At 39.4% G+C, this 12,873-nt stretch overlaps 1 protein-coding gene across 2 annotated transcripts in view; it reads right to left on the bottom strand.

The window, feature by feature from the left end:
- The window catches only part of ODAD2 (outer dynein arm docking complex subunit 2), a 177,785-nt gene that overhangs the window by 124,158 nt on the left and 40,754 nt on the right, over positions 1–12,873 (bottom strand). For both annotated transcript variants that reach the window (XM_021686526.1, XM_021686525.1), the window contains 5 exons: positions 7,087–7,233; positions 6,481–6,690; positions 2,817–3,059; positions 2,371–2,481; positions 274–428 (listed from right to left, as the gene is read on the bottom strand). In XM_021686526.1, the coding sequence (XP_021542201.1) occupies positions 274–428; positions 2,371–2,481; positions 2,817–3,059; positions 6,481–6,690; positions 7,087–7,233 (866 nt within the window). The remainder of the gene's footprint in view (positions 1–273; positions 429–2,370; positions 2,482–2,816; positions 3,060–6,480; positions 6,691–7,086; positions 7,234–12,873) is intronic.

Below are 12,873 nucleotides of genomic sequence, written 5' to 3'. Positions count from 1 at the left end.
CTTAATCCTGCCAAATTAGTCTAGAACATACGTGTATGAAAACTATAGGAATAGCATTAGGATCGACTCTTTATTAAAATAACATTACAGGAATGTGTTTCAATGCCATTTTTTAAAATGCATCTACACTTTATTTAGAAACATTTATATCTTAATGAGAGAAGATGTTAGTTGAAGGACTCAGTGTACACAGTGTAGTTTCTGCGCACTAAGAATACCGCTATTCCTCAATGGCCATATTTTTATCACAGAATATTGAATGGCTTCTCTTACTTGGTCACATTCTCTTTGCTGATGGAACATTTCCATATTGCCCCCGTAACCGCGGCCAACCGTTCTTTATTGTCAGTGTTATTGAGCAGACTGGCCAGGGGTTTAAGTCCTCCGTGCAGTCTAACCAGGTCACGGGTTTCCTTGTCTTCAGCACACTACACAAAAAGTCAGAGCAGAGCCTGTCAGTGATGAAGGCATACCAAGCTTTCAGTGATTCCTAAAGAGGCTGTCATGCTAGTGACTATGAAACTCAGAGAGTATCATTTTCTGAAGAGGCCTCCAAGTAAAATATAATTCTTCTCTATACTGGCAGCTATCTGACAGTGTCTCTCTTCCCTTACATGATTTTGGCAATGTCTAGAAGTTTCTACATACTTGGAAATTCTGCCAAGCCGTTCTGAGGTAGTGTGGGCTTCCACCAAGACAGAAAGAGAGGTTGGTAAGAGACCTAGAATGCTACCTGCGTGGATGGAGGATTTCTGCAGTCATGCAACCCACAGTCTTGGGAAAATACAGTGGAGAAGATAGATGAGTGATAAAGCTTCAGTCCGATCTTCAGTGACCCCCAAAAGCTAAGAGATGAGCATTTCCCTAATAGAGTTTCTATGCCCAGAGCAGTGAGTTTTATCAATAGCAAATGACATTATGTTCACATATGTTTATCCATACATTTGTGTCATCCTTTGAAATAAATAAGTACTGCATAGAGGTTCCCAGCTGATCACCCTTCCCAGGTTACAGAGCAAAAAGATGATAAATTTAGTATAGATATGTTATCATCCGAGGCATACAGTTGGTCTCTGAGGCCACATGATACAGACGCATGTCATGCATCATCCATGAGGGCCACTAGAAGAAATCCTCACTGGAATGCACCACAAGGCACCTGCCATGTTTATCTTCTATCTATGACTTTCGGTTCTGGTTCAGTTGCAACTTTTAAAAAATTAATCACTATTTCAACCAATCCTTCATAGTTACTCATATGAGGCATATATGCAAGTCAAGGCTATATGTCCTCATTATGAACTGAGTTGTGTTCCCTTAAAACTGATATATGTCAAAGTCCTAACCCCCATAACTCAGAATGTAACCATATTCAAAGATAAAGTCTTTAAAGAGGTAATTAAGGTAAAACAAGGTCACTGGGGTGGGCTCTAATCCAATATGACTGGTGTCCTTAGAAGAAGAAAATATTAGGACACAGAGAAAGGAACATGTGGAGACAGAGGGAGAATTTCATGTGAACATAAAGATGGCCATCTACAAGCCAAGGAGAGAGTCCTCAGAAGGAACCAATGCTGTCAATACCTTGATCTCAAACTTGTAACCTCCAGAACTATAAGGAAATAAATTTCTGTTATTTAAGCCCCCCCCAGTGTGTGGTATTTTGTTATGGCAGCCTTAGAAAATTAATACAATCCTCTACTCACATGAACCCCTTTCTCTGACTCTGTCATTTTGGCATACCCTCACCGTGCATGTTTTAAAATGCATTCCTCTAGGAAATCGACTGATTTCTCTGATAGGTAGAAGCTGGCGTGGTCAGTAACCAGCCATCTACTAATTCGTCAAGGCCATCTTTTCTTCTGTTTTCTGGCATACTATGAAATGCATAACTCACAAAAAGTTAATGAAGATTAAAATAAATTAATAAAAAGATAAAACAGGAACACACACACACACACACACATGAAAGCACACACTCATTCATCCATCCATCTTGTCTTGGCAGAAGATAAATTTCCCAAGACCGCCATGTTTGAATAGGGTAACTGAAAAGCAATGTAAAGGCACCATGTATAGTTAGCTATTTTACACTAAGTAACTTGTTTGAGGAGACTAAGATATATAAGTGGCTTCCAGAAATGTAAATAATCAAGACATGTTGGAGCAGGTTTCTCTCTCACATATACAAGCACCTGTCATTAGCACAGGACAGTGGTTCTCAGACCTGTGTGTGCAGAAAAGTCCCGGGGGGTTCTTGTTAAAAATGCAGATTCCTGAGTCCTAACCCCAGAGAATGAGACCTCACATTTAGAAACACCACGTTAACCATCCGAAGAACACCACAACTGTCTGGGGAGTTCACCATACCTGGTAGATGGCCATGGCACAGTGTTCCTGCAGTTGTTCATTCTCACTATTTAGGTTCTTCACCAGATTTTCAATTATCCTTTCTGCTTTGATTGCAGCTCGGTAACTTTCCTAGGAATACACATTTAAATATTTACATGCATAATGCATGAATATAAGTATCTATTTACATTTACGAATAACTATGCCAAACAAACTCTTAATAAACACTAAAGTCCAAGATTAACACAACTATATAATAAGAGAATTTAGTCAACATTTTCAGAAATATATCACCCAGGTACCAATTTAATTAATGTTCTATTAGTTTCATCTTCTCTTTCTAAAAGACTGCCAACTTCTCAAAAAAAAAAATCCTTAGCAGTCACAATAATCTTAAAAATTATTTTTCATCTAAAGAGAGTTAAGATAAATGAAAGCAAGGGAAGCAGAGCTGGCTTGCCTACCTCTGATGCGCATTCTTGCAGTGTCCCCACCACTGGAATTAGCACGTTCTCATGAGAAGTCTTCAGTAAGCCAGCCAACAAAGGAATGCCCCCAGCTTTACGAATGGCTTCTTTATTCATATAACTCTTACTGCAGCTCCATAATGCCAGCGCCCCACAGCGAGCCACCTCCACGTCTCTGGCATCACACAGACTTGATTGAGCCAGTTCTCCTGAATTCTGTGCACAGTCGAGTAGAGTGACCTACAAGAATAGATAAATATGATGTACATGGGAATCTTTAAAATAAAACAACATATCCTGCAATAGCTACAGGGCTGCTACCAAGCTAACCACCATCAAAAATAAGAATACTTTTACGAATTAATTTTCATACTACACCATAGTCCATGAAAGCAAAGAAACAAAACCCTTCAAAATACCTTCCTCCAGATTTGGGAGGCTTTATATTTTCTTTCCACAAGAAATTTAATCTCACCAAGACTGTATTAATATGGCTGTAACATTTACATTAGGAAGATTTGTATACTACATCTTCAGCCCTGGTATCTCAGAAAACTAGGCTCCCTAAAGCCATTAGAACTTTCTAACGAGAACTGAATGGCCTGTATATTCTTAAAACCATGAGACCTCTTCAGAGGATATGGCTCTCTCCCTGTACTATTGAAACCAACCAATCCACATGGCATAGCTGCCAGGATCCTTTCTTTTCTTTGCAATAACCAAAGTCACTGGAGACCTTAAAGGAAAGGCAATTTATATAGAAATAGCAGTAGGTGAGGGTGCTCCATAGAGGAAGTGAAGCCAGGGCTCCCAGGGCTGTCTTTATCCTATGCATGTCTACTCCATTCTTCTCTCTCTGCAGGCCAGATTCCATGCAATGTCCACATAATCATGACCACCAACCCTGAGTTTAGAAAAGAGTAGTCAGACTAAGTAAAGCCTCTGATTCCTAATTCCAATTTCCTGGGAGAGAAAGCTGGTGGGACTGCCTTAAGTCAGGTGGACACTCAGGTGGGCATTCATCGTAGTCAGGGACATATGTTTATTTACATTGATGTTCCTGCCACCTACGTTTTTGTACCTGACATTTCAAGAAATGTTTGAAATGGTTTTCAGTGAAAGGGTCAAGTACACCATACATCCAGAGGAATGTGGAAACTGGCCACAGGAGTAACAGCACTGAATCTTACAATCTTTTCTTGCCTGGATACATTCTCCCTGCTTGCTCAGACTTCCTGTCTTCTGCCCAAGTTTCTACTGGGTGTGCCTCTTCAGAGACTGACCTCCATCTAAGCTCCCAAACCCCACTGTGGCCAGTGCCCTCTTACCTGCTCTGATTCTGACCTCCATTCCCTTGCTCTGATGTCATAACTGGCCCACTGCTCTGCACTGAGTGATCTCCCTCATTTCCAGTTTTGGCTGGGGACTCATATCTGTATGTCACCTACCCTCACATAGTTAGCAAACCAAAAATGCGTCCCTAATCCTGATCTTTCCCAGATGTGTTCTCAACCTAGCAATTACAAGTCTATTAATGCCTGATCCATCACTGCACTTCCTGTTCCTAATTTAGCTATCACTTAAGATTATATTAAAATGTGTGGCATTATTTAATTTACTGAGTAAGTGCAATTGTCCAAATTCTAGTTCCCTGAATGTGATATATAAGACTCCCATAAAAATAAAGTTTAGTTTTAAGTTACATTATTCATTCTTATAATTTAATGTGAGAAATTCCAGCAGACAGCCACATCAGCCTACTGTATGACTTCATTAGTTAAGCAGAATACTGATAATCATAGTAATAATTACCTTTCCCCCAACATTTCATTATGAAAAAATTTCAAACATACACAAAGGCTGAAAGAACTGTATGGTAATTATACAGCAAATCATGTATATACCACCTAGATTCTATAATTAACATTATCATATTTGTTTTATCACATAGCTAACCGTCTACTTATCCATCCATCCAGTCATGTCTGTCTTATTTTCAAAGCAAATAATTACATTCTATAGTGCTCTATAGATTACAAGCGAATTCAGACAGTCCCCAATTTACGATGGTTCAACTTACGATTTTTCAACTTTACCATGGTGTGGAAGTGGTATCCATTCAGTAGAACTCCTACTTGGAATTTTGATCTTCCGATCTAGTGATATGTATGTTACACTCTTGTGATGCTTGGTAGCAGCAACAGCGAGCCTCAGCTCTGTCAGCCACACCATCACAAGGGTAAACGACCGGTATACTTACAACCATTCTGTACCCAAATAGCTCTTCTGTTTTCACTTTCAGAGCAGTATTTGATAGATTACAGGAGATATCAGTACTTTATTATAAAATAGGCTTTGTGTTAGATGATTTTGCCCAACTATAGGGTTATAGATAGAAGTATTCTGAGCATGTTTAAGGCAGGCAAGGCTAATCTATGATGTTCAGAAGATTAGGTGTATTAAATGCATTTCAAATTACAATATTTTCAACTTATAATGGGTTTATTGGGACATATAACTCCACGGTAAGTCAAGGAAATCCGTACACAGAATCTCTTAATTTCTGAACACATTTCCCTGTGTATGCATTCCCATTAAATGCATATTGATTCAATACATATTTATTAACCCTTCATATGTGTAAGGTACTGGGCTAAGTGCTGCAAATGACACTGAGATGAATAAGACATGTCTCTCACCTTAAGGAGCTTAAAGTCAGAAGTGGAGACCATCCAGTATGGTAAAAGCTGTAGGAGGAACACAAGATCTACCTGGTCCTTCCGAAGGTGGATGAAAATGCACTTCCATATTGCACTGTATTTTCTTCACATGAGTATTGAGCAGAAACTCACTTATTTCTTTCAGTGATAGTTTTTGATATAACCATGTTTTAAATTATAAAAGTAATACAACAAATTGGCAAATGTGGGAAAATATGAAGAAAAATTGGTAGTTATTTCAGAGGAAACCCCTGTGAACAATTTTGTGTATTTATTTCACATGTTTTTATAAAAAAGCTGTTATATACTTGTGAGGTAGGTCTCTGAAAATTGGGATCATAGGTGTCAATCAGTTTTTGATCTTGTCAGAGTTTTATATAATATTATACATACATTTATTCCTTGCTACTAAATAGACTTCAAAAATGCAATATTGATAGCTGACTCTACATGTTTCCTAGAGACATACTTCATATGATTTTACTGCTCTCATATTGTAAACATGCTGTTTTCAGTTGTCACCCTTATAAGTAACAATGAGATGAATAAGTGTCTACAGCTCTGACGGTCTCCTTGGGGGGCAGTCCTCAAGGTGAGGTCACCAGGGCGGAGAGCATGGACTACCAGAGCGCTTTCCAGGGGGGTCTCCACCCCCTCACTAACACTGCACACACACACACGAATGTATCCCCACCAATGCGGTAGGTGCAAATTACATCTCTTTATTAAATGTACGTTTCTTTGAAAAATAAGATCAGACATGTTTTCTGGCCAGTTGCTAATGTAAATATACAACAATAGTTTTCGAGGACGTATACAAAAAGAAGGTTCCCAGAACACACATATGGTTATTTAACGTCCGGGAGTGGCCAGGAAGGACAACAAGGAGTTGACATTTCGGTGGTAAGGGGTGTGCTGATGACGATGTCAGCGGTACTCACCAGTTTGGCGATGCCCCCGTGGCGTCTCACTGCCCGCCGGGCTCTTCTAAACTTGGCAACATTTGCGATTGTCTCAGCTGCCAGGCATTTCAGACTCTTATGTGGAGAATCAAGTATATTAACCATAATTGGTAAGCCCCCAAGGTCAACAATATTACGTCTGATTTGAGGATTATGACTGATTTCCTTCAGGATTTTTAATGAACCAATCTAAATGAGAAAATAGAAGTTAGAGGTGAAAATAAGTGCTTAATGCATAACCAGTGCTGGAGTTTTAAAAATTCCAAGTCTGCCTCAAATCCTTCCCCAGTGAAGTTTTTTAAGGAAATACTTTGTATTCCCAGGTGTTACCCATAGCCTCATTTTCCTTCAATTATGCCGACAAACATTCATCATTTAAGAAGCACATACTAATGGAAAAGAACCAGAAGATAAACAAGAACAGCCATGAAGAGAAGAACAGCGAACAGCCGAAGGAGCAAGTTATCAGTGAGGCTAGCAGGCAAAGACGAGAACGAAGCAGAAGTGACAGATATGTATCAGTAAAAAGGGAAGCACATGGAGGTATGAACGAGGTTCGTCACCCATGTAAGGTAAGCCACTCACCTTACATTTGACTTCATCTGTATCAAGTAAATTTATCAAAACTTCAAGGCCTCCGACATCCCTGATTGCCAACTGGCAGGTCTCCTGCGCTAAGTTGAAATCCTTCATTGAGCACAATGCAATCACTGTAGCTATCTGATTTCCTCCCTACAAAGGTGCAAGGCCACAGAAAGGTTAAATAAGATCATGTTTCCATAGATATTTACTTCATGGTTATGAATCCATGAACTGGGAAATGTGTCTCCCCATACATGGTACGTTAACTTTAAGTTCTCTGAGTGGGTTATAATTTGTCAAATGAATCATGTAGAGTTGAAGCATGAGAAAGCTTTACAGAGTATCATAAAACGTTATTCCAATTAAGAGTCAACATTTAAAGGTGGTCTGTCTGCTTTAAACAGCTAGGGCATTAGGCGGTATTAGTACATTAAAGAGAGCCGAGGGGCAAGCCTTGAGAGATCCACTGAGGAATGTAAGTTTTATGTCGAGGTAACAGGCAGTCCCTGTAGTTCTTGAACAGAGTACTGTGCAATCCAAACCGTGTCTGGAAATGATTCTCACAGATGTATGTAGAACAGTCTGGAACAGGGGAAACCTGGAGAAAGGGAAACCATGAGGGAAGCGGTATGATGATCCCTGCCGGGGTGGGGGCGTAAGTGGGAGAAGAGCCATGGGGTTGGGAAGGAGGAGGCGATTCCACTAAGAACTGCAGATGACTCAGTGTGTGGATAAAGGACAAAAAAAAGAAGCCTTCAGTATGGTGAGCACAATGCTGGCCCAATGAAGAGAATCACGCAATCAACGTCTGCTTAGCTGATCACCAGATGTCAAGGGTAGTGGGGAATGGCTCCTTTAAGATAAAACAATCTGGGAGATTTAAAAAAAAAATTAATGATTGATCAGTGAAACAGACCTGCCAGGAAATTATAATCAGAACTCATTGCAGGAATTCTTAAGCAATGTCCACCCATCATTAATGCTTTGCAAATCTTCTGAAGGACACAGCATAGCACATCTTACGTCTGCTATTAAGACTGGATGGTAAATAAGAGTTCCAATATAAGCTCTGAAATAGTTCATAAGACACAAGAGCAATATTTCTAACAGAGCTAAGAATAAACTATTTTTGTAAAAGGTGCTCATGAAAGATGGCCATGGATCTCAACCTCAAAACATAGTACAGGGGCGCCTGGGTGGCTCAGTGGGTTCAGCGTCTGCCTTCAGCTCAGGTCATGATCTCAGGGTCCTGGGATCGAGTCCCACACTGGGCCCCCTGCTCAGTGGGGAGCCTGCTTCTCCCTCTCCCTGCTGCTCCCCGTGCTTGTGCTCTCTCTCTCTGTCAAATAAATAAATAAAATCTTAAAAAAAAATCAAAACATAGTATGAATGGCCTCAAATAAATCTCTCTCTCCTTTTTGAGGAAAGACACCTACAAATTATGTTTATTCTCATTTGCTAATTATTACTTTATATTGCTATATCTATTGTATATACATGTTCATAGATATAATATATACACTTAGCACAAAAATGGAAATTATATTCAAGCTGCCCAACCCCCTCTTTCATATCACACACGCACACACGCAAATCCTCTCGTGAGTTCAACACAATGTGTTACTTTTAAAATGAGAGGCTGAAGTGGGATTATAAAAGGGCAAGTATCAAAAAGATGGAGAGGTTTAGACTTCAGCCTTTCCTCTTAACCCTTTCAGAAAAATCCCTCTACATCTCTAAAAATGTTACAAACCACTATCCCGTGCTGAGACCACTGTCAACGTCTGTTTTCCATACTAATTTTCTTTCTGGGCAACCCAGGTTGTCCTCTATATTCAAGATTAAATTGAGAATGGCATAAGCCTTCATTTTATTATTTACATTGAAAATAGTGAATTTTGTTCTTACAACTTTTAATGTCTTTTTCTCAATATTGAGAGAAATTTTTAACACCACCAATTGTCCTACAGTTGGTTTTGAAACATAAAATAGTAAATCCTTCACTTATTACTTTCAATTTTATAATCTCCCTTGTTTGGGGGGCATAGGACCCCCCCCCCACAAACACACACATTAGCACTTCTGGTGCCTTACTTTTAGAAAAAGAGAAGGCAGATATTTAATAAACCATAAAGAAGAATCTAAATGCTAACCATAATTCAAGAAAATAATATAGAAAAAAGGAAAAAAAAAAAAAAGAGAGAGACCGAGAGAGAGAGAAAGAGAGAGAATTATTTAACAAGGCTCTTTTGCTGAATTTAAATGGGTTAAAAGGAGCCAGAAAGTTCCCCTGGGGTACCCGAAGGAGCAGAGCTGGGCTCCCACTTTAAAAGTTTAAAAATGCAAACCAGGAGCTTCAGATAGAAGAGTTCTTAGGCAGTGGCTTCAGACTCAAGTGTGACTTGAAAGGGAGAAAATGTCAAAAATCATGTCATGCCTCAGTCAGGCCAAGAGAGTCCACCCACACACATCAAACTCTGAAGGAGAATGTCCTGTCCTGGCATTCTCAGTTGCTCATGATCAAGGACCTTCTTGACTGCTATTCTTGCATCGTATTTTCTTTGGTAGCATTTTTCTACTTACACATTCGACACAGTCATTGTTTCCTATTTCATTTCGAGGTCTCCTAAATTTTTCTCTTGTAGATTATTTCTATCTTTTGTGCTTTATTTCATCATATGCATCATAACCAATGACATAACATTTTTAAAGAGTCGTGTGATTGCAGTAGATGCCCAAAAGGTAAGAGGTTATATTTTTCTGAGTTATCTCTAAGCCAATTTTGAAGCCAAAGGATGGAAAATTTACATTTATCATTAAGAAGTTAGATCCTTTTAGAAAAAAAAATTCTGTAAATCATCAGCTTTTTCTGAAAATCTGGAAACATATTCATAGGCTTGAGAGATTTTTTTAGAACAGTTTTATATTAGGGAAAGTTAGTTTTTCCACATTTCAGGATTTAGTTCTACTCTTGTCACTGACCACACTCCCCAAAGGATTATAAATCTTTCAGAATGAATACCAGAGGATGGGAGCCAAAATATTCAACATACAGAGCCACAAATGTTAGCCAATTGCTATTCTTTAAATACCAGCTATGTCAAAGGATTTTCGAATGTTTGTTCTACTTTGACCAGATGCCATAAACATCTTACTACGGAGAAGCAGTGCAAATATGCTTATTTTTCAATTAAATCTCCTCTGAGAGTGTAATGAGTTGCCAATACTTATTTTCACATTTTATCACGTATTTGCATTTGTGAAGTTTTAAGAGCTGGAGAAAACATAGTAAAACATTATTTTACTAGCTTCTGAAGGGTTTTGAAGAATGCCTCCAATGAGCTTTTCCACTTCTTAAATTAGTACTAGTCTTTTGCTCATCGTCTTCCCGCCCCTGCTTCTTCTCAGACATCTCCAGGCTCTGTCAGCCTTCGGATACTTAGCAGTTTGCATTCTTTTCTATGACCGGGAGACATTTGTTTATTGTCAAAATCACGTTTCCAACGTGCAAAAGTTGAATGAATGTTACTTTCCTTCATTTTCCTCAAATTTTCTTTTGGAAAGAGAAAGTCAGTAGAGGACACTTTTCTAAATAATGTTTCTCTTTGTTTTAAATAAAATATTTGAAATAAAAAAGTATTACCGTATCTGGTATATAGACTAATACCTACCTCCACTCCCCTCACTGCTCATAACAGAGAAATAAACATTTACGAAATTGAGATGACGAATGTATTCGAGACTAAATCAGGGAGCAAGCTACCTCCAACCACTATTTTATTCTTTCATTCAACAAATTTGCACACTTATTATTCACCGAGTCCGATGCCAGGAACTAGAGACATCCTGGTAGACAAAAACAGACCTGGTCTTTGCCTTGTGGAGCTCATCAAGTTTTGTGGAGAAGAAAGATTTGAATATTTGAAGCCCATCCAAATAAATGAAAACTTTAGGAAGTGCTAATATGGGAGAGCAACACAGAGCGGCTATGGAAGCTTGCAATAGGGGACTTTGGGCCGGGACCTCAGGAAAGGTTTCCCTGAGGAAAGCATGTCTGGACTGAGGTGTGGACAGAGTGGGAGCCTTCCCTGGTGGAGGAGGAGGGACGTGATGAAAGGCATGCCAGTCAGAGGAAACAGTACGTGTAAAGCCCTACGGAGGAGGGGAACATGGCCTGTTTAAGACCTCACGAAGGCCAGTGTGGCTGAGCCCCGGAGCGTGAGTGGCAAATGGTCCAAGACAAGCTGAAAATCTAGGTGGACAAAGGAATCTGCTGGGCCCATAGGCCAGGTTGAGGATTTTAATCTTTATTCAAGATTGTTATGAAATAGTCAAGGGTGTTGTTTTGGGGCAGAGAAGGAGGACCCACATGAGTTGAGTACATTTTTAAAAGATCACTCCGGCTGAAGAGGCCCCTGCAAGGAAGGGGCAAATGGGACATGTGGAGACCATGCAGGTTACTGCAGCTATCCAGAGAAGAGGTCACTGGGATTAAGAGGTCAAGGTGACTCATTATGTGTCATAAAGACTTCAAGTAACGTGGTTCAGAAAAGGATACCATCAAGCTAGTGGATGAAACTCTGGTGGGCTACATGCTCACAGGGCCATCATTCGGAGCTTCCTGTCAGGGTCCCACATGGTGACAGTAAGGTAAGAAGGCAGGCAGAGGCACAATCAGGAGTGGAAGCCCCTTTTCTGTTCCCTACTGTCTGCACTCAAGGGGCAGTGGGTGAGACCCGGGGAGGTGACACAGCCATCACACTGCCATCCAGCTGGCTTTCAAGGTTCTCAGCACTTTTTTCCTCCAAACATGCCACTCAGAGAGCAAGAAAAGTGAAGCCCCGCCAGTGACTATTTTATTGATGATGACAGAGGGCCTGGCACCCAGCACAGAGGTTGGCTTACAGATACTCTTCATCTCCCAGGATCAGAAACGGTAAAAAAGTCAATGCTCAGAGTGAGTGACATATGACCACGTAAGTCAAGGTAGTAAAATACATTGCTTTGCCTTCTGTTTATTTGAAAACTGATTTTATACTGAATGATTCAGCACTCATAAACCTCAGACTCAAGAGATGAGACTCAAGAGAACTCCAGGAAAGAAAATGAGAAAATACTGTGCCAGAAGAAAAAAGAAATTAGACTCAGACTGTTGCATTACAAGTTTGCTGAGAATTTTTATTGGGAATGGGTACAGAACAATGCAAGCATTCCCTACACATTCCTTTTAAATAGACATGGAACATTTACAGAAATAGATAATCTGCTGGAATGTCCTAGTCATTGCAATGAGGAAAAATTTGTAGCAAATATAACGGCCTTCCTAAAAAATTCAGAAGACTACACTGAATAATTGTGATAATTAATAGAAATAGCTCAATAAAGTGACTAGATATAAGGGCAACATTCAAAAATGAGTAACTCCCCCATACACTAAGAATAACAAATCAAAAGGTGTAATTTGAAAAATGTTCCCATGCCAGTATTAGTAAAATAATAATAACAAAAATATCAAGGAGTAAATCTCACAAGAAATGTGTTGAAAATATATGGAAAAGAAGCTATTAAATTTTACTAAAATACATACAAATTTAAAAATAAATGAATGGCCATACCATGTTGCTGAATAGGATAACTGAATGTTATTAAAATTTGCAGACCCACAACTATATGGTCAATTAATCTTCGACAATCTTGAATAAATACAACAGGAAAGAAAATCCAATGGACAATTCACAGCACTCACCATAGCACATACCCTCCCCAATGTCTATCACCCAGCCACCGCAT

The sequence above is a fragment of the Neomonachus schauinslandi genome, chromosome 5 (genome assembly GCF_002201575.2).
Source record: "Neomonachus schauinslandi chromosome 5, ASM220157v2, whole genome shotgun sequence".
NCBI lineage: Eukaryota > Metazoa > Chordata > Mammalia > Carnivora > Phocidae > Neomonachus > Neomonachus schauinslandi.
The sequence above is the reverse complement of the archived record's forward strand: the minus strand, read 5'-3'. Positions and strand labels throughout refer to the sequence as shown.